A 20,162-nucleotide genomic window follows, 5' to 3' on the forward strand; every position below is an offset into this window, starting at 1 on the left:
ATCATGAGAAATGCTAGTCCAAGTTATACAATATTGAATCCTCAATTCTGATTGGTTGACCTTGATTTCGTTCTGAAGTTCAACTCAGCTGGTAACTATGATTGAACATATCTTCCGATTGTCCTTTTTCTCACTCAGTAAAAACACCGCTTGAAAGTCTTTGTCGTTTGCACACCGACGAGCAATATACGGTATGGAAAGTAGATCTACGTTGAAAACTGGTCAGCTATTTAAAGCGTTGCTCTTGAACATCATTTTATCGATTTTGCTAGCACTACCATTCAAGGTAAGGGTAATTTTGTATTCTTCCTTCTTTTCTATACCTTTATAACATTGTTTATAATTAATATTGATATTGTAAAGGGCTGTTGACACTGAACTGAATCACCACTACCATCATTTATTATTATTATTATTATCTTCGTTTATTTAAACTTTCAGTATGCGTAATACTTTACAAGAATAAAGCGGAACTTTTATAGTTCTAGGCTATATCCTTAGTGTGTCACTAACAAATGTCTATTCAAAGGTGTAGAATGCCTTAACTATTTCGCAGTTTTGCGATATCACCCATTTTTGGCATTGTTTTATCAAGTTTTGTCCATCATCTATGCCTACACTTTCCATATCATGTACAAGTTGTTTCTTATGACCCGCTAGAAAATCTAGGACAATGTTTACTTGGATTACTTTATAATCGGGATATAGGCTCTTTAGACCTGATCTTAATTCAGTATATTTCTGTTGTTTTAATAGTGTTCGTTCTTCAATAATATTCTTATTCTAATGTTCTTTATATTATTATCAGCAGTAAACACGTTTGAATGCTAATTGGGTAAGCTAGATAGGGCGTAATTTCGTAACCTACCAGCATGACAGAACTAATAATACAATCACTCGATATTATTATTATTATTATTATTATTATTATTATTATAGTTTTTCTTTTTCTCTTTTTTTCAAATTTTATTTAATTTGTTGCAAATATATTTAGATATCGTATATATATAGATTTTGATTACATTCTTTGGCTATTTAAAAATTATTGTTATTTAAAATTTTCCATTTTAAAATAAAAAATAAATAAATTATTATTATTATTACTATTATTATTATTATTATATTACTGACCTCGTATTCAGTTAGGCATTGACGACTGAGTTCGACCTTCATCATCAAAAGAGTAGCAGTGTGGAAGAATTCTGCAGAAAAGAAAGACAATGAAGCTTTTAATCCTTGCACTCTGCTTCTGTTTAGCAGTAGGTATGTATCATTACTTATTATTTTAGCTCTTTTTTGATAGTTATTTAGTGTTCGTCTGTCATTTTAAAAGTCAAGATAAATCCGTTAAATCAGGGGCAGCGAAAGCCGAAAATCTTTGAGGGGCACTGCAAAAAATCTTTGGGGGTGGGGGGAGGGTACTTGAAAAAATCACAACAATAAACTTAATAACAGTATTAAAAATCGAATCTATGCATTTATGTTTCATGTGAACCAAAAAAATTCGTGCCGTCCCCGGTTCTGCTGCCCCTGTAAATCTTCAAGTATATATTTGTCCTCGTAGTATTTTGAACTGGGCCATTAAATTAGATAGTTTTAAGCGAACAGTCTTTTAGATTAAACTGTTTCGCTGGAGCAAATTTTGTTGAATTTTCTATTGGATTTGGCGATTCTATCCCCCACAAAAGCAAGCAGTGACGTCATAGTGAATAGGGCAATTTCCTAAATCGTTGTTGAACTTCGAATAACATCACGAGTAATATGAGATAGTCTAACTTGATGTTTTCATGAGCCGGATCATATTCAATTCGTTAAATATTCCCGTAATATGTATAATAATTCAGAAGCAGAGTTCTGTTGTCTCCTGTACATCGCAGTGTTGTTTCTATAGCAACGGAATGTATGGGTCGGGGTCTGGGGCCTGGGTAATGGGCCTACGTAAGAGCTGAAATCTTGCCTTGGGGAAATACTATAGCCGGCTGTAATTTAAATTTCATTATTAGCATTTTTTAATCAATTTGTTTTCCTTTCATTTCACTATTTTTAGCTGAGAATTCCAATAGCATTGAAGATCTAGAAAAAATTCTTTCATCCGACTCTCAACTCCCAGACATCGGCAATCTTGAAAACGTGGACAAGCTCGAAGCTCTGATGCAGAATAAATTGAAACTTAAAGGAAAGTTTGAAGGTTATATTCACTGTTTTGAGAGATTGTAGTGAGCGCGCACATCATCGCGCACATCATCGTCGTTGCGTAGAGTCGTATGCAGGAGCTTCATTTTATTGTGGACAGCCACCTTAATAAATTCCCTACTAACATTAAATACAATACAATACAATAAAACTTTATCTAACACGTGGCCCTCAAATAATTTAATAGTTGTTTGATTAATTCGAGTCGTAACTTTTAAATTGAATTTGATTGCTTCTACAGGTTATAAATACTGTATGGACGGAAAGACATTAGCTGAAGGTCCAGGAATGGAAGGATGTCCAAGTAAGCGCGGTACCCCCAAACCCCTTGGGATGACCGCCCATCCCCTCCCCTGTTGCAAAACACTTAACAGCCTCTATTCCACACCCTACTCTCATCCCCCTGGGAGGAATACTAGATGTTCATTTAAAAATAGAGTACCCAGTTTTTAGCGCCAAGTTAATTTCTATTTTTGTCATAACCATTTTTTGCCGTACCAGACCTTCAACCAATAGACTCTTTTCAAGTTCCAAATTACCGCTGTTTTTCTTGATTACAGACTCATTTACTAAGGCTTAGCCTCGATTTTGTTTAGACGTGTTCCAGTCAAGGTCCATCAAGTTTCAAAGTGTTCGTATTGTTGAAGGTTTGCCTTCGTTACTTTACCGTTGGTATTTGTGAATATAATTAGACACTGATTCGAGGCTACTGAGTAAATGAGTCTGTAATCAAGAAATGCAGTGGTAATTCGGAACTCGAAACTGGACTATTTCTAATGTTTTATGATTTCGTCTCTTTTGTCCAGAACGTCTGTGCTACGATAAGAAAACTCTTCAATGCAGAAAAGAATTAGGAAAGTTGAGCGCGAAAGAAAGGTTTCATCTCTGTCACACAGAGTATATTACTTATAGGGAACGTTGTCCTTACACTTGTGGCTTATGCAGTAAGTAATTCTACTTCTTTGTGACCTCGCACACCGATCGATCCATTCCCAAACATTGTAAGATTATTTCAACTATATTCTACATCTTCGTTTGTTTTTAATATTTTTTCCAGAACCACGTAATCCAGTTCAGGAGTGCAGGAAAATACACGGAGCTACTGCTCGTTGTTGTTCGAATGGAAAGCCAGCTTTAAAACCAGACAAAAGTGACTGTGAGGGTAAGTCTAGAGAGAACCACTATTTCAATAAGGGTTGGTTGAGATGCGATAGCCAAAAGCTCATTCCTAGACTGGATGGAATTATAGGTATATAATATCTAAACAAAGTCCACTACAACTGAGCAACTCTTTGGATCTTTGTGCTCTTGATGGGAATATTTAAAAGAAACACAAGTCATTGCAGCTATTCTTGACTATTTTTGGACCTGAAATGGGTTATTTCTTATTGTTTATCTCCTCGTATTTCAGCTACCTTTTTTTTGAAATAGTAGTAAACTTGTATGAGAGCCGTTTTACAGTAATTTTTCATAAACCCGTTTTTAATTCTACGGAAATAATTCATCATATTAAAGAAATCTTTTATTGATTTTCAGTTTGTAGTAACAACAACCCCAGTCTATGTGAAAGGTTTTACAAATTTCTTGGAGGAAAATGTGAGACCAGCGCGTACCTTGTTCGACGCTACTTGTACACCAATTGCCCTAAACGATGTGGTAGATGCCAATGTAAGTTAAGTACTTTCAAGTACAGTTATTATATAATAGGTTTTCTAGTTTGAATATTGAATACAGAATACAGAATGTTGTTCATGTGGAGAAAATTACTGATAGGTTTAGAACATGGAGCATGAAAATGCTTTTTCTCGCTTTCTGATTGGCTCTCAGCCACGCGCGCTTTTACAACTCATTGAAAAAAGTGCTGAAAAATATTTTTTTCATTGACAATTTGTTGTTGTTTAATAGAAGCAAATCAAAAGACTTGTAAAGTAATTTATTGACTTTTTCTATTCCAGGAAATGTTGATTGACCATCCTTTGATTGCACCAAACGTTATATAAAACAGAATCTTTTAAAAACAATAATAATTATGGCTAAAGAAGTGTCGCCTATTGGAAAGCTCGTTGCTGTTTGATGCAAATTTACAATCTTTGCCAAAAAAAATTCTTTCATTGGAGCAAAAGAAAATGAAAAATGATGCTATCTAGTGATACAGTGAATGTAATAGCTAAATTGTGCAGCCTATTTGTTAGAAATGTTAAAGAAATACAGATAAATAAATTATGTTGAAGCGAGTAGTCTTATTCAGTTATTCGAATGCTTTGCTTTCTGTCGCCAACCATGTGGGTTTGAACACCGTATTTGCACTTTAAACCCAGAAAATCCCGATAAAAGCGTGAACACTTAAATTATGAATGATACTACACACATACAAGAGAAAGTAAAGACTATAAACTTACCAAATTAACGATACGAGACTGACAGACAGATGTAGGCAAGCTCCACATCTCACTGCACGCGTTCACATACATAGTTCGCACAGCAACATGGGAACATTTTAGAAAAACAAACAAATTAATATATGCAAATAAAAAAATAACGCGCACCCAAAAGGTTAGCATGAACTTGACGGACAACAAGATTAAAGGTTACAATCATTTAGTAAACCTTTAAAAAAAATTTTTCATCGGCGGTCTTCCCGCTTTGCGGGGGTGGGCGGTGCGGGCGTGGCTTTGCGGCTGGCGTGCGTTGCGTGGGGCTTTTTCTTCTGTTGTGGCTGGGGGGGAGGGTCGGGCTTGCGGGCTTCCTCGGTGTGCGTTCTTATGTTATTTGTCTTTTGTTTTTTTTCTTTTTCTTTCTCTATGTTTTTTTGTTTCTTCTTTCTTTCTTCTTTTTCTTTCTTTCTTCTTTCTTTCTTCTTTCTTTTTTTCTTTCTTTCTTCTTTCTTTCTTTCTTTCTTTCTTTCTTTCTTTCTAATCTATGAACTTCCCAGAATTTTTAACAGAATTCAAAATCAAATTCGCTTCAAATTTTCTACGTAAACCTTATTTTTTAATTTTACTAAATATCATAAAATAAAATAAAACCTGAACTGCAAAGAGAATTATTGGATTTCACAATAAACATGATATGGAAAAAAATTAAGAATCAACTGTTCCTTTAGCTACGCTCTCAAAAAGGGAAGAACTTTCTATACTTTGGTGACCATGACCATAAACGAAAATAAAATAAAACAGCAATTGATAAATAATAAATGAATTCATAACTTGTAGTTCATCGTTGGTCGACTGGCGTGATATTCAAGCGTTTTGGATTCAAAATGTCGATGAAAATGAAGATGTTTGGAAGGGAAAAACTAGATTGAGCGAGTTCTCAGACAAACAAACGAAATATCAAACAGTGGAAGTGTGGAACAGGAGATTTAGCGAGGAAAAATTCAGGATTTATAACTTTTCGATTTCCAAACCAAATCAGAATTGACTTTTTGTGTCGTAAGACGGAAAATTTCATTCTGTTGTATACTTTCTATGATATTTTGCTGTCATTCAAAATCAGTCAATTATCTTCGTATTTTTACTTAAAATTCTCTAATAATGAGACGGAAAGCGTCCTGGAATACCAAAGAGAAAACGAAAGTGTTGTAAGGTTCTCGTCAAAGGGACATTTCAGCGAACTAGAGATGTTTTTTATCGACAAATCAACTTGTTTACGAAATCCACGGATATGGATGTTATCATTATCTATTTTTGTATTAGTCGTGGTATATCTTTGTTTCAGTGGATTATTGAAGAATGGTAGAGATACGAGCGGTGTATATAGAAGAGAGATAGTGGAGGCTCATGATAGGATATACGATAGTTTGCTGTTACCAAGGAGATACCATGCAACTGGTCTTGTTAGTCTTCCATTTGATGAGATCAATGAACCGTTTGAAGCGTGGTTCGCCGGAGACATGAATATGAGCAGGATTGATTATTATTATGGTAAGGTATTATCATTTATTATATATTTAAATATTACTAATAGGATTATTTGTACTCTATCTTATAGATAAGTTTATACATTAGTCTTTCCGTTCCTCCATCCATCCATCCATCCACCCACCCACCCACCCACCCACCCACCCACCCACCCACCCATCCATCCATCCATCCATCCATCCGTCCATCCATCCATCCATCCATCCATCCATCCATAAACGTGGCGCCGAAAACCCATATTTTTATCCATTTCTTTAGGTATGGATAAAACGATTCAGCGAGGCGATGTGGGAAAGCAAGGCACACTCTTCAAGATCGTACCAATGCATTCAGAAATCAAGCCATCCAATAACGATTACGTCAGCTGTTGGTACAAGCCCTTGCCGAGATGGCTTTCACGCAGCGGACAAAGTGTGGTTCCTACAAACCTGTCAGAATTTAATGTGAGTACTAGTAAGAACCGTTATACAAACAAACAAACCAACAAACCAACAGACTGACTGACTGACTGACTGACAGACAGACACACCCTACGATGGAGCAGGGATCAATTAAATCTTTTGAAGTTTTTTGCTAGTTGCGTGGTGGTTTGTGCGCCGAGGGAAGAAAACCGGAGAACCCGGGAAAAAACCCTCAAAGGAAGACCAAACAATTCAAATGAAACTCGCATGTGATGTTGAGCCCAGGAATCGCACCCTAGACCACAGAGGTGAGGGGTGAATGCACTTCCACTACACTACCCTTGATTCACTAATGTATGTGATGTTGAGTCCAGGAATCACACCCTAGACCCCAGAGGTGAGAGGCGAGTGCACTTCCCCTACACCACTCTTGATTCCATTTATTTACTGCAACTACATTTTATAATCAGATTTCAGGAGTTGAGATACATCGTGGACACCCTTGCTACAAACTCCAAAGAAAGTTCACCCAGTATAATAAAACAAATACATATATCCTATACATTACCGCTCATGCGCCCCATCGTCCTTTGCGCTTCGAGATGATAGGATATGACGATCTGCTGACGTCACATTATGACCATTACGTCATCGATTACATCACGTTTGAGCCTTGGAAGATCAATACTACAGTCTTTGACGTTCCTGGAGGTTAGTGGATTAGTATGGAGAAGGCAGCAAATGTTTGTTCGTTGACCTCTAAAACAACCTCTGGGCTGATCAAAGTCAGGGCACAGCTAACTCACAGATTGAACCCTGAAACAACCTCTGGGATGATCAAAGTCAGGGCACAACTAACTCACAGATCAAACCCTGAAACAACCTCTGGGCTGATCAAAGTCAGGGCACTGCTGACTTACAGAATGAATCGGCAATTTATAACTGTTATAGGTTTTACGAAGGGATGAAAACCGAAGAAAAACGACGATTAAAAGAATGCGTATAATCAGAGAGGATGTATTCCCCTATCCGAGGTATTTTTGCCATTCAATTTTCCATTTTCTTTTCCCATTTAGAATCTCTTTGCAGAAAAAGGACAAGAATCAATTCCACTTACGTCATGAATCCCATGGCAGAGTTTATGCATTTTAATCATGCAAAAGACAAAGAAATAGACAAATTGTATGACAAGTACAAGAAAAAACATCGCAAGAAGTACAAAACAGCGAAGGAACACGAGACCAGAAAACATATCTATAAACACAATATGAGGTGTGAAATACTTGTCCTGTCCTGTCCTTGTCTTCGCCTTCCCGTCTAAAGACGTACCATTCGAATCTTTTTCAGGTTCATTTACTCCAAGAATCGTCAAAACCTAAAATACAAGTTAGGATCAAATCACTTGACGGACATCAGTGATGAAGAAATCCGCGTTCAAAATGGACTCCTCCACGACCATACGAGTCGACATCCGGCCGCCAAACACATAAATATTAACATTAGTAGAGCTTTGGCAAGGGTGCCGCAGAGTCTAGATTGGAGAGATTATGGTAAGTCTGCGCATGCTCACATAGTCTGTATGGCAAATTCAGCATTCCAAAACGTTTTCGCAAATTCGCAAATTCGATATTGAGAAAATGCCAAAACTTTGAGTCAGTTGTTGAAACATATTTTCTTTATTAACACAACATCCTAGTCCTGACACAAGGATAATCAGAAAAAGTTTTGTATATTCTGAATAAAGTGACTTTTCTTTTCATCATGACAACGCTTTTGAATGGGCCATGTTCGAGATCTCTAAATACCTTAAATAAACTGCAAATTTTTTATTTCTACTAATAAATGCATTTGGTGCTCCGCGTGTTTGTGACATACATCAAGTACCATACATTTAATTAAAGCCTCGTTTTAAGATATCATTAAGTATCATTTGGTGCTCCGCGTGTTTGTAACATACATGAAGTACATTTAACTAAAGCCTTGTTTTAAGAAAGGTGGCCTATTCTTGGAAATAAACGCATGCGTAAACATTCATTCCCTAATGTCTGGTGAGTCAGGACAAGCATTTGCGCATGCGTTGTTTAATAACTCTATCATGAAACAAAGTTGTTTTAACACAGGAGCTGTTTCCCACGTCCACAGCCAAGGGATGTGCGGTTCATGCTGGACCTTCTCGGCGCTAGGAGCTGTCGAGGGCTCAGTCTTCTTGCGAGTAAGTAAACTATGCCATAAACGTAGAATTCGAGCAGGATTCTGGTAGAAGTCGCAAAGAGATGACGAAATTCCAAATATTCAAACTTATTGTTATTCAGACTGGGAAACTTGTAGAGCTCTCCAAACAGCAGCTTCTAGATTGCACGTGGCCGGTCGGTAACCATGGTTGCAGGGGAGGATTCCAGGACAGAACACTGCGGTGGATCAAACGAAACGGCATTGCTACCAAGAGGGATTATGGACAGTATCTTGCACAGGTAAGGATGGGGTGTAAAACGGATGGACGAAGGACGATGACATACGGTTGTAAATATCACCCTCATTAATATTCATTTTCAGGAGGGGTACTGTCACTGTGGTAAAGGTAACTGCACTACTGTCCACATTAATGGCTTCATGCATGTCAAGAAACATAATCCACTGCTACTCAAGATTGCCTTGGCAACTCATGGGCCAATAGCTTCTTCAGTCAACGCTGATCGAAAAACATTTAGATTCTACAGTCACGGTATCTATGACGACGTAAAGTGCAGTAAGTAATAAAAATGCCGTTCAGCGGAAAATATTTTTCAACAGGCCTAATCCACTATTTTCTTATTTCACACCACGTGTGATTCCCTTGAGTATCATTTCTTTGTTTAACGGTTGCACATGAGAAGACACATGAATATGGATACAACTCAAACAAAGAATCTTATTCACAAGACCACGTGTCATTCCCTAGAGTATCATTTCTTTGTTTAATGGTTGCACATGAGAAGACACATGAATATGAATACAACTCAAACAAAGAATCTTATTCACAAGACCACGTGTCATTCCCTAGAGTATCATTTCTTTGTTTAACGGTTGCACATGAGAAGACACATGAATATGGATATGGACTCAAACAAAGAATCTATTCTCAAGACCATGTGTCATTCTCTAGAGTATCATTTCTTTGTTTAACGGTTGCACATGAGAAGACACATGAATATGGATATGGACTCAAACAAAGAATCTATTCTCAAGACCATGTGTCATTCTCTAGAGTATCATTTCTTTGTTTAACGGTTGCACATGAGAAGACACATGAATATGGATATGGACTCAAACAAAGAATCTTATTCTCAAGAGAATGACAATGACACGTGGTCTGAAATGTGGCGAAAACTTTACGCCCAAGTGAATTTGGTCCATTTTTATTATCTTTACTACACCTATTTTCGCGCAACCAACACAGCTCAAAACATTTCGCCGGTTTTTGGCTTCCGTCGTTAAAAATAATTACTAACTCACACCACCGGAAATTGAATAGACCCCTTGCAGCACGTCCGAATGCAGCTCAATTTGGAGGACATAACAATAGGTTTCCAATTCTCAGGAGATTATTTTGTTTTGTCCTCCAAATTAGCTGCTTCGACGTCACGGCAGCCAAAGGCCATGACATCTTGAATAATAACTAGCTGTTTGTATAATTTTATCTTAGGAAGAAACACAAACCACGCGGTTATAACGGTTGGCTATGGCAACGAAAAGGGCGTCTCCTATTGGTTGATCAAAAACTCGTGGGGACACCTGTGGGGAGAGAATGGTTATATCAAGATATCGGCTAGAAGGAACTTATGTGGTACGACTAGCGGTTCGCTGATTGCTATAAAGAAGAGCAATAATATGAAAGAGTTTCCGCTGGAACACCTTAGGAAGATACCATGGAAAAACGATGATGGTCCTAAGGAAGAAGAGCTAGAACCTCTTCCATTCTAGCAAAATAATGCTATAATATAAGGGCGGGAATATGGAAGAGTTTCAGCTAGAATACCTTAGGAAGATACCATGGAAAAACGATGATGGTCCTAAGGAAGAAGAGCTGGAACCTCTTCCATTCTAGCAAAATAAAAGTAAAGATTGCCAAGAAAAACCACCCAAAACTGAATCCTCATGTCTTTCTGCCGCCTGGCCTCCTGCCATTCCCTTTAGTATTATTTCTTTTCATCAGTTATGCTTTTAATAAAACAATATGAATACAACACAGATTTTTTTCAAACGAGAAATTAATATGTGCAAAGTGAAAGGATTTATGAAGATGAAATTCGACTAATTTACTCTTCTTGTTAAAAACGCATTATATCCCTAGTGGTCAAGATTTTAAAACGTTTTTATCGTTTTTTATTTTTCTCATCCTTATTTTTTCTAATAAAATCCGGTGGCGCTCAGAAATCAATCTCAGATCGTTTGTAATCAAAAGTGGTGGATATGGATCCTGTGTCCAAAAAATAAAATCCTGCAGCTAATCCGGAAAATATCTCAAGCAATTATACCTTCCCTAACTAAACCCTGTGTTCCTTGAATATACAGACTCATTTACTCAGGCTTAGCTTCGTATCAGTGTCTTAATATTCACAAATACCAACGATAAGGTAAAGAATGCACAACTTCAACAATACAAACACTTTGAAATTCCACGGACCTTCACTGGAACACATGAATAGATTACACAAAACCCTGAGCAACAGACAACTCGAAACTGGTGAATTGGCTTGGATTCATGTTTATCGAACATCTTGGCTTATCAAAGTCAGGGGGGATGGCGTTTCGGAATAAGAGGAATTCAAAAATTAAAGATTTTCTTCAATAATTCTCTTTTATCTCTTATTTCTTTTTTAATCGCTTCTCGGCCTTGAGTGTAGTATCTGTTCTTATAAGCTTAATATCTGATACACTGCTCATTAAAACACTAGCTTAGAGCGACTTCTTCGTTTGCAGAAACGTGGCAAGCGTATTATTCTTAAGCGTAAAATTAGAGAAACTAGTTCTGTTCAGCTATTTGGGGAACTTGGTTGGGTTTCTTTAACAGAAAGATGGATATTTCATAAGTGCCTAACTGTATACCGCTGTCAGTTAAATGGTTTCTGCACTTCCTGTCTAAGAAATATATTTTCGCTTAATTCCGATATTCACACCAATAATACTGTATTAGGATTCGTAATAACATACAGATGTCTAAGATATCCTCGAAATCAGGTTCTTTTTCTTATGCTGCTGCTTCTCTTTTTAATAAAATAAATCACTGAAGTGAAACAGGCTAAGTCAGTGCGGAGTTTCACTTCCAATTATTGTCATTATCACCAGTCCTGAATATGTTAAGGTTTGGTGGTAGTACCGACAATAAATTAATTTTAGCAAGTTTTAAACATCAGAAAAAATCTGTTAAAGTGTATATGACACGAAAAAATTTTAATGTTAAGAATGTGTAGTTTATTGGCATTAATAAGAATATCACGCTTAAATTTGTTTCAAAAACGTATTTCTCTAGAAATTCAAAAAATTTTAGCACGAGTTGTGACGTCATTTTGTTTACAAGTCTCCAGATTTAGTTGCAAATACACGAAATATGTTTGAATATAGAATCTTAATTTCAAGTAGTACACTTTTCAATTTCCCAACATTGGAAGAGTACTACGTAAGCTATCAAATGAAGCTGACTAAAATATGTCTTTTGTTGTTAATTTATATGAATTACAATTTATATTTAGTACATTACTATTGAATCTAGAGTACGTGTCAACAAAATGACGTCACAAATTGGGATTAACTTTCGCAAATATCTCAAGAAATAAGCTTTTGAAACAAATTTTGTTACGATATATTCATTATTACTAACAAACTACACATTTTAAATGATGGAATATTTTCGTGTCATATACACTTTAACATTTGGTCAGCTACGATTTCGAGCTAACGCCCCCTCATGTGAGCCCATACAAATTATGTCTCAAAAACACTGTTTTGGGATCTTTTCTCAAAATAATGACCATCTAGGCAAAAAACAGAAGTGGATTCATTTAATTCAACTATTCACGGACTGTATTATATGGTTTAGATTGAATTCTATTGAAAAAAACCACCGTATTTTTTGAGTTGAATGTACGCTATTGGATGTATTTTACAAGAGAAAATGCATGACATAACCGGGCAAGCTAGAAAATCGTGTCTCCTTGAAATAAAACAGAACCTGTCAAAAAGAAAACAGAAGTGGATTTGAAAACCCCGGGCTTTCCTGAACATTTTGGTATATATTTCATAGAAATTTGTTAAGATTTAGAACCGTATTTTTGCTGATTTTATAAGCTCATACTATCTTTTGGCCTATACATTCGCCTCTTATGGTTTCTTAGGTTTCGTAGCCTCGAAAACACGCTAACTACGGTAGTTAGCGAAAGAACAGAAGATTTACGGGTCATTTAGGATGTTGTGTCACGCAGTTTACTTGTGCTATATAACTTTACTTTTAAGAACAACCTTTTGCTTTGGAAAGAGAGGAAAAAGACCGAAAAGATCAAATATTCCAAATGTATGGGTAATTTTTTGCAATGCATATTTTTACGTAGTTTTATGGATCTCAATTTTAGCTTTATATTTCTATTGTTATCATATATCTAACATAATATTTCATTTTTATCAATATTTTTATTAGGATTTATTTTATACACAGCTTCAGTGTATATAAGTTTCTTCAACTTTCTGAATTCTGTGTTAAATAAAGTTTATTATTATTATTTATTATTCTATATTATTCTTTTCCATGGCATAGGCTCTTGCTACTTTTCTTTCTCTTTTTTCTTTACTAGTTCAAGGCTTTTCTTTATAGTGTTAAAAATGTCTCCATGAACAAAGCTTTTTCATGACTATACGATGACCAGATGTGTAATAATGCATGCCACATCTAGACAGACAGACAGACGATGTCAACCCACTAAACCAATAATATGTGTAATAATGAATTTTATCGTGATTACGATGACCAGATGTGTAATAAAACCACATCTAGACAGACAGAAGATGTCAAGAACACGCTATTAACCCACTAAACCAACAAGTGTAATAAGAGGAAGGGTATTCATCGGGTTACTTCAAGTTACGCGCTTTTCGAATTACGCGCTCGACCACACCCAAATTTGACGTCTTCACACAGTTCGCGTAACTCGATGCATTAAGAAAGTTGCGTGAGGTCGTGTTACGCGATAGGCGCGTAACTCGAACTCGAGTTAAATTAAACTGTGAAGAGAAGCATCAGTGATCGACACTGACTGGACACCAGCGAAAAACGTTTGCGCATGCGTGCACTTCAGCACGTTTTCTAATAATTTTGAAGAGTTTGAGTGAGAAAGAAAGAAAAGAAAGCTCGTTCCATCCGGTAACATCGTTGCAGACAGTGTTTCAGCTAAGTACTCTCTGTGGTAACGGATTATTTATCAAGCTCTTTTAACATTTCACCACACAACGAATACAGTGTTCCGGCTCTCCTTCTGGACAGCATGCAACAGGTCTTCTATTTTCCATTCTATTCCATTTGCAGTTTTTTTGATTTTTTTGCTTTAGTGTTCACATCAATTGTACATTTAATTCAACTTATTTATTTCATGATCTTTTATTAATTAGTTATTTATTTATTTATCTCCAATCTATAATAATTACATGTCTATAAATATCATACACAGAAAACTGAAAGAAGATGAGAAAGTAATGGAGTTGTATAAAGTGACATTGCAATAGTGTTGTATATGGTAAAGTCACTCGTTCGTTCTTAAGTGCGGATGGGATTGAAGCTCTGTTGTGGAGTATTAGGGAGATGCGGGATAACAGACCGTCAGTTTTAGGGATACACAAATAGTGATTTTTAGGCCTTGTTTCGTGCGACTTTTCGTGTTTTTAGAATCGATCGGCTTAGGTTCCTTTATGATTTGCCGAGTCAAGTTTATCCGAACAAAATAAACGTATAATGTAAACACTGAAACAAATATACCCCGATTATCCCCACCTTATCTAAGGTTTTGGGGATAAAACGGCCCTTTTAGTTTTAGCTATTAATCTTGTTAAAATCTGAAATTTCCCGAAATTTAACCACGTGCAATGAGCACCTGAGTGCACTGTGATTTTTTTTTGTTGTCTTTTTTTATTTTTATTTTTATTTTTATTTTTATTTTTTCAAAACGAGTAATTTAAAGTCAACTTCAACTTTAACTTGTTTATTTACACTTTGTTGTATACAGTTATATATTTACAGGATATAATCGATACAAATACACATTGTAATATACAAATAAGGGAATAAATGTTTCTTATAATTCTTTTTATAAATGACTTCAATGATTGGGACTTAAGACTATCAGGAATTTGTTCCCATATTTTGATTGCTGAATATTTAAATAAAAAATTTTCCATAATTAGTTCTTATTTTTGGAACATAAAAATTAGATTTTGAAGAATATCTTGTATCGCAATCCTTTGGTTTGTTTGTTATTCTTTTAATTTGGTTTGGATCTAATTATCTGGGCTCTACTTTTTCAACTCGAATGACTGATGGATGGAAATAAAAAGTGGGTTAACTCATTAAAGATAAAAACGATTAGTAGATGTGTCGGACTAATTGACAGTCATACCTTTAATATAAGAATCCGTTAGCATCTGGCTATTTGGCATATTTTTTGTCACGAAAGAAGATTCAAAAAAATTAAACTCAAAATTAAAATTCCTCTTATTTCTAATTAAGGAAGAGATTGGTTAGATGGTCGTTTAAGGAAGAAAAATTCAAACAATGTAAACAAGAGAGAGAAGCCAGCAGCTTACGGCTCGCCCTCAAAGTGCTTGCTTTTGTGCTACAAAAGCAATACAATAAGATTTTAAAAAATAAACGTGGACTCCTCTGCTTTCATCTATAACGAGACCTATAAATCGGCATAGATGGTCGTTTGAGGAAGAAAAATTCAAACAACGTAAACAAGAGAGAGACTAGCAGGAAGTTTACGCGCCCTCAAAGTGCTTGCTTTTGTGCTGCAACGCAATAAGATTCAAACGAAATAAATGTAAAGACTCCTCCGGTTTTTGTCTATACCGATATCTATAAATCTCATAGATGGTCGTTTAAGGAAGAAAAATTCAATCAACGTAAAGCAAGAGAAAGACGCCTGCAGCTTACGCGCCCTCAAATTGCTTGAGGTACGGCACGAGCTCTTAATAAGAATAATATTGAAGATTGTTGACGTGCTCAAATCTATGCGTGGTGGCATGGTCACGGAATAAATCGTGAAATAACGAAAACACTACGGTGTCAAAACAGTTTTTGAGACTTAATTAATGATATTTTACAACATGAACCAGAGCAAATAAAGTGATAAAATATCGTTAATAATTAATTAAAACAACTTAACTCATATAAATGTGAGACCAGCTTGCCGGGGCTTTTCTTTTTTTTTTTTTTTTTTTTTTTTTTTTTTTTTTTACCCCAAAAAATCTTGTTGGCTGAAAAACAGCTTTGACATTCGATCTTATTGAACCCATCTCACAAAACCACCAAACCCAAGCATCCTGGAATTTGTCTTTAATTACAAATCTGTTATCAGCTTTCGTATACCACGCTGTAACTAGTCTCAACGGAGTAGTATATAAATACTGACCTCATATTCAGTTAGTCATTGACGACTGAGTTCGACCTTCTTCATCAAAAGAGCAGTAGTGTGGAAGAATTCTGCAGAAAAAGAAGACAATGAAGCTCTTAATCCTTGTACTCTGCCTCTGTATAGCAGTAGGTATGTATCATGTGTCATTATTTATGGTGGGATAGGAGGTAGTTCTCATAACCCCTCCCTTTCCTTAAGGATGATTTCCATGACCCCTCCCGGGTTGGGATATGAAAATAACCCCAACCCCTCCTTCAAAAACTAAACTGCATCAAATATGAATATTCTCTACTTGACAATTCAAATGTTATACAAATTAAAGATAACATAATATAATAATATAATATAATAGTTCCTGAGCATTATTAGAACTCAATGCTCTTACGATACACAATATACATATCATTGACAATACGTATTTTAAATTCCACGAAGATTTTGAAACCCCAATAGAATACAGTGACAAGTATTTGACACGGCATCTTATACTCTATTTGTTATGTTTGTTTTTATTTCAAGGTTCTAGTACTTTGAAATATTTCAAAGTCTGAGTAGTAGGACTTTGAAATATTTCAAAGTACTAGAACTTTGAAATAGGTGCGGTCGTTGATGGGGGTTTCAAACTACTGCACGTGGTACAAATAAGAAACCCTGGTTAGTCGATTAGCTTATGAATCATTAATCATCATTTTTTAAATCAATTTTCTTTTTCTGGTTACTTTTTTTTAGCTGAGAATTCCAAACTCATAGACAAACTTGAAAAACTCTATTCATCCGACTCTGCATCCGACTCTCAACCCCCAGACATCGGCATTCTTGAAAAAGTAGACGAGCTCGATGCTCTGATGCAGGATACAAAGGAACCTGAACCGATCGCTTCAGAGAAAAGAAGGGTTACAAGTAAGTCGTATCAGTAAAGTCACGTGACTCACATCTGTCGTCACACACCCGTCAATCAAATTTCCAACGGTATGAGTCAGTACTTTTTGATTGACGGCACCCAATAATTTTTTTTCAAAACTTGCTAATAAAGAACATTTTCAGCTTCATTTGTTTCTTCATTCATTATTGATCAATTAATTGGTTAGTTTATTCATTAATCATATCCTTTTTGTAATCACTACCAAATCCTGCAATCTGATTGGTTCAAAGGAGTGCGATTAATTCCCAAATCGCATCCTTAGGAGCTCTTAATCGCATCATTTTGGGCTTTTAATCGCATCTTTTTGAAAGAGCCAATCACAGAATAGAATTCTTATATTCAGCCAATCAAACAAGCCTTTTCAACGCGTTTGCAAAGTGTTTTTCTCTGTGAATTGGAACATTTTCACAATTTTTGATAGATTTTATTACGAAAAAGCAAAAAAAAAAAGATTGTATTTTTCATCTAGTCATGTAATCATGTGTATGATTACAAAAAGGATATGATTAAGTGGTAATTGAACTTCGTGTCGTGCAATTTTGGACCAAAATCATACTAGTGATTACGAAATTGCACGACCGCGTAAATTGCACTCCACTCAGCTCAATTACCATCATTAATTACTCAAATACGTAATTAATTGACTCAGTTAGAATTTATTAGTTAATTAATTTATTATTAAGTATTTATCAATTGATTAATTCACTAAAAACATTAAATACTTGATTAATTAATTCGAGTCACTTTTTATTAAATCAAAATTGATTTGAAACTGTTGTTTCTAAAGAGAAAGGATACTGTTTTGACGGAAAAACCCTTGCTGATGGTCCAGGAAATAGAGGATGCGCAGGTAAGTACGGTACCCCCTAACCCCTGGGGAAAACAGTTTTGTCCAACAACCGTACAACCTCCCCCCCCACCTCCCGTACCCCTGGGGCAAAACACTTTAAGAGCCTTACTTACAAACCCACACCATACTCAAAACCCAATGTGGGGGAAAACTTACAAGATGTTCATTTTAAAACCAAGTACTGCCCGGTTTTTAACACCAAGTTAATTTCTATTTTTAAGCTTTACCAAAACTTTTATTCCAAATTAATTGTCTTATGATTTCGTCTTATTTGTCCAGGAAAATTGTGCTACGACGCGATGCCCGCATATTGCGACCGTGAATTTGAAAATTTGAACGAGAAAGAAAGGACAGATTTATGTAAAAAATACAAGGAACATTACGAGCAACGTTGTCCTTTCACCTGTGGCTTCTGCAGTAAGTAATTCTACTTCTGTGTGACCTCGCACACCGATCGATCTATTCTAAACCATTTTGAAATTATTTCAACTATATTCTACAACCTCGTATCTTTCGATTTTTTCCCCAGAACATCGTAGTCCAGGTCTGGATTGCAGAAGAAAATACGGAGTTAATGAATGTTGTTGGAATGGAGTTCGTTCTTTGAAACCCGACAAAAGTGACTGTATGCGTAAGTCTAGAAAGAATTGAGACCTGTCGATCACAGGGGTAGTGACACCTATTTCAAAAGGGGTTGTTGGAGATGCGATAGCCGAAAGCTCATTCCTATACAAGTCCACTACAACTGAGCAGCTCTTTGGATATCTTAAATCTAACCTTTGTGTTCTTGATGAGAATATTAATAAGAAACACAAGTTATTCCAGCTATTCTTGACTATTTTTGGACCTTCATATCTCTTATTTATCTCCTCTTGTTTTAGCTACCTTTTTTGAAATAGGAGTATACATGAATGAGAGCTGTTTTACAGTAATTCCTCAACCCACAAGAAACCACCATGCATTCTTAGCTCTTCATTTAACGAATCTTTTTCTGATTTTTCAGCTTGTGCAGACATCTACCCCGAAACGTGTAAAGAGTTTTTTACCAACAGGAATGGCCTAAGATGTGGCTCTAACTCCTACCATATTCGAGATTTCTTGGACAAGAGTTGTCCTAAACTATGTGGTAGATGCCAATGTAAGTTAAATCAAGTACAATTATTCTATATAGGTTTTCTTGAAAATAGACCTTTGAGCGCATTTTAACTTTGTGGGCCACAAAATCGAAAAGAAAAAGAAAGTTTACAGAAATAAAAGTTAAGTTGCGGCTTATCTGATTTCTCGCATTCTGAATGGTTTTGAACAGGAGCATGAGAATGCATTTTCTTGCTTTCTGATTGGCTCTCAGCCACGCGCGCGTTTACAACTCATTCAAGAGTCCTGAAAAATATTTTTTTCATTGACGACTTGTTGTTGTTTAGAAGCAAATAAAAAGACTTATAAAGTAATTTATTGACTTTTTCTTTTTCAGAAAACGTTGATTGACCATCCTCTGATTGCACCAAACACTATGTAAAACAGAATCTTTAAAAACAGTAAACACAATCTAAATAAGCGTCGTATTGGAAGCTCGTTGCTCAGGTTTGGTTGCACAGTGCATATCTTAGATATCGTAAATAATTAGAATATTTACAAAAAAGATTGCTTTATTTGAGCGAGAGAAAATGAAAAATGATACCATTTAGTGATACAGTGAATGTAATATCTAATTAACTGCTTATTTGTTAGAAATAAAGAAATACAGATAAATGAATTCTGTTGTAGCGAAAAGTCTTATCATTCGAATGCTCCGCCTTCTGTCGCCAACGATGTCGCTTTGAACACCGTATTTGCACTTTGAACCCCGAAATCACCAAAGAAAACGTGAACACTTAAAATATGAATGATACTACACACATACGAGAGAAAATAGAAAATAAAGACTAAAAACTTACCAAAACAACTATACGGAATTGAGAGACAGACGTAGACAAGCTCCGCATCTCGGGCAGGCGTCCATATTCATAGCTCGCCCAGCAACATGGGAACATTTTAGAATAACAAACAAATGCTTTTTTTCTCGATTATTAGAATGAAACGAAATTTTTTCTTCCTTCCTTCCTTCCTTCCTTCCTTCCTTCCTTCCTTCCTTCCTTCCTTCCTTCCTTCCTTCCTTTCTCTTAATGCTAATCTAATCTGAACTTCCCAGAATTCTCATGACTGTCCCCTCTAGCCTACGCTCTC

At 35.8% G+C, this 20,162-nt stretch overlaps 3 protein-coding genes across 4 annotated transcripts; all 3 read left to right on the top strand.

The window, feature by feature from the left end:
- Positions 1-162: 162 nt before the first annotated feature.
- On the top strand, positions 163-4,427 carry LOC116287298 (uncharacterized). 2 transcript variants are annotated; one of them, XM_031693964.2, is made up of 8 exons: positions 163-286; positions 1,143-1,263; positions 2,048-2,188; positions 2,435-2,497; positions 3,000-3,137; positions 3,251-3,355; positions 3,730-3,861; positions 4,149-4,427. In XM_031693964.2, coding segments are annotated over exons 2-8 (624 nt in total). In that variant the 5' UTR covers positions 163-286; positions 1,143-1,220; the 3' UTR covers positions 4,151-4,427. The 2 variants fall into 2 exon arrangements, with proteins under 2 accessions (XP_031549824.1, XP_088888967.1); XM_089032841.1 differs by having other exon boundaries at positions 2,048-2,174; positions 2,433-2,497.
- Positions 4,428-5,452: 1,025 nt separating this feature from the next.
- On the top strand, positions 5,453-10,638 carry LOC116287296 (cathepsin S). The gene is made up of 10 exons (XM_031693961.2): positions 5,453-5,472; positions 5,911-6,116; positions 6,372-6,556; positions 6,985-7,225; positions 7,591-7,786; positions 7,862-8,064; positions 8,635-8,726; positions 8,827-8,985; positions 9,068-9,260; positions 10,197-10,638. The coding sequence occupies exons 1-10, from the start codon at positions 5,453-5,455 to the stop codon at positions 10,472-10,474; spliced, it is 1,773 nt and encodes a 590-aa protein (XP_031549821.2). The 3' UTR covers positions 10,475-10,638.
- A 5,532-nt stretch (positions 10,639-16,170) lies between these two features.
- Positions 16,171-19,692, top strand: LOC116287297 (uncharacterized). Its single transcript, XM_031693963.2, has 7 exons — positions 16,171-16,296; positions 16,897-17,067; positions 17,877-17,939; positions 18,219-18,356; positions 18,469-18,570; positions 18,943-19,077; positions 19,411-19,692. Coding segments are annotated over exons 1-7 (654 nt in total). The 5' UTR covers positions 16,171-16,253; the 3' UTR covers positions 19,413-19,692.
- The last annotated feature ends 470 nt before the right edge of the window (positions 19,693-20,162 follow it).

Source organism: Actinia tenebrosa, unplaced genomic scaffold (assembly GCF_029948245.1).
Source record: "Actinia tenebrosa isolate PJP-AT-01 unplaced genomic scaffold, QUT_ActTen_1.0 PGA_scaffold1__47_contigs__length_23844297, whole genome shotgun sequence".
Classification (NCBI taxonomy): Eukaryota; Metazoa; Cnidaria; class Anthozoa; order Actiniaria; family Actiniidae; genus Actinia; species Actinia tenebrosa.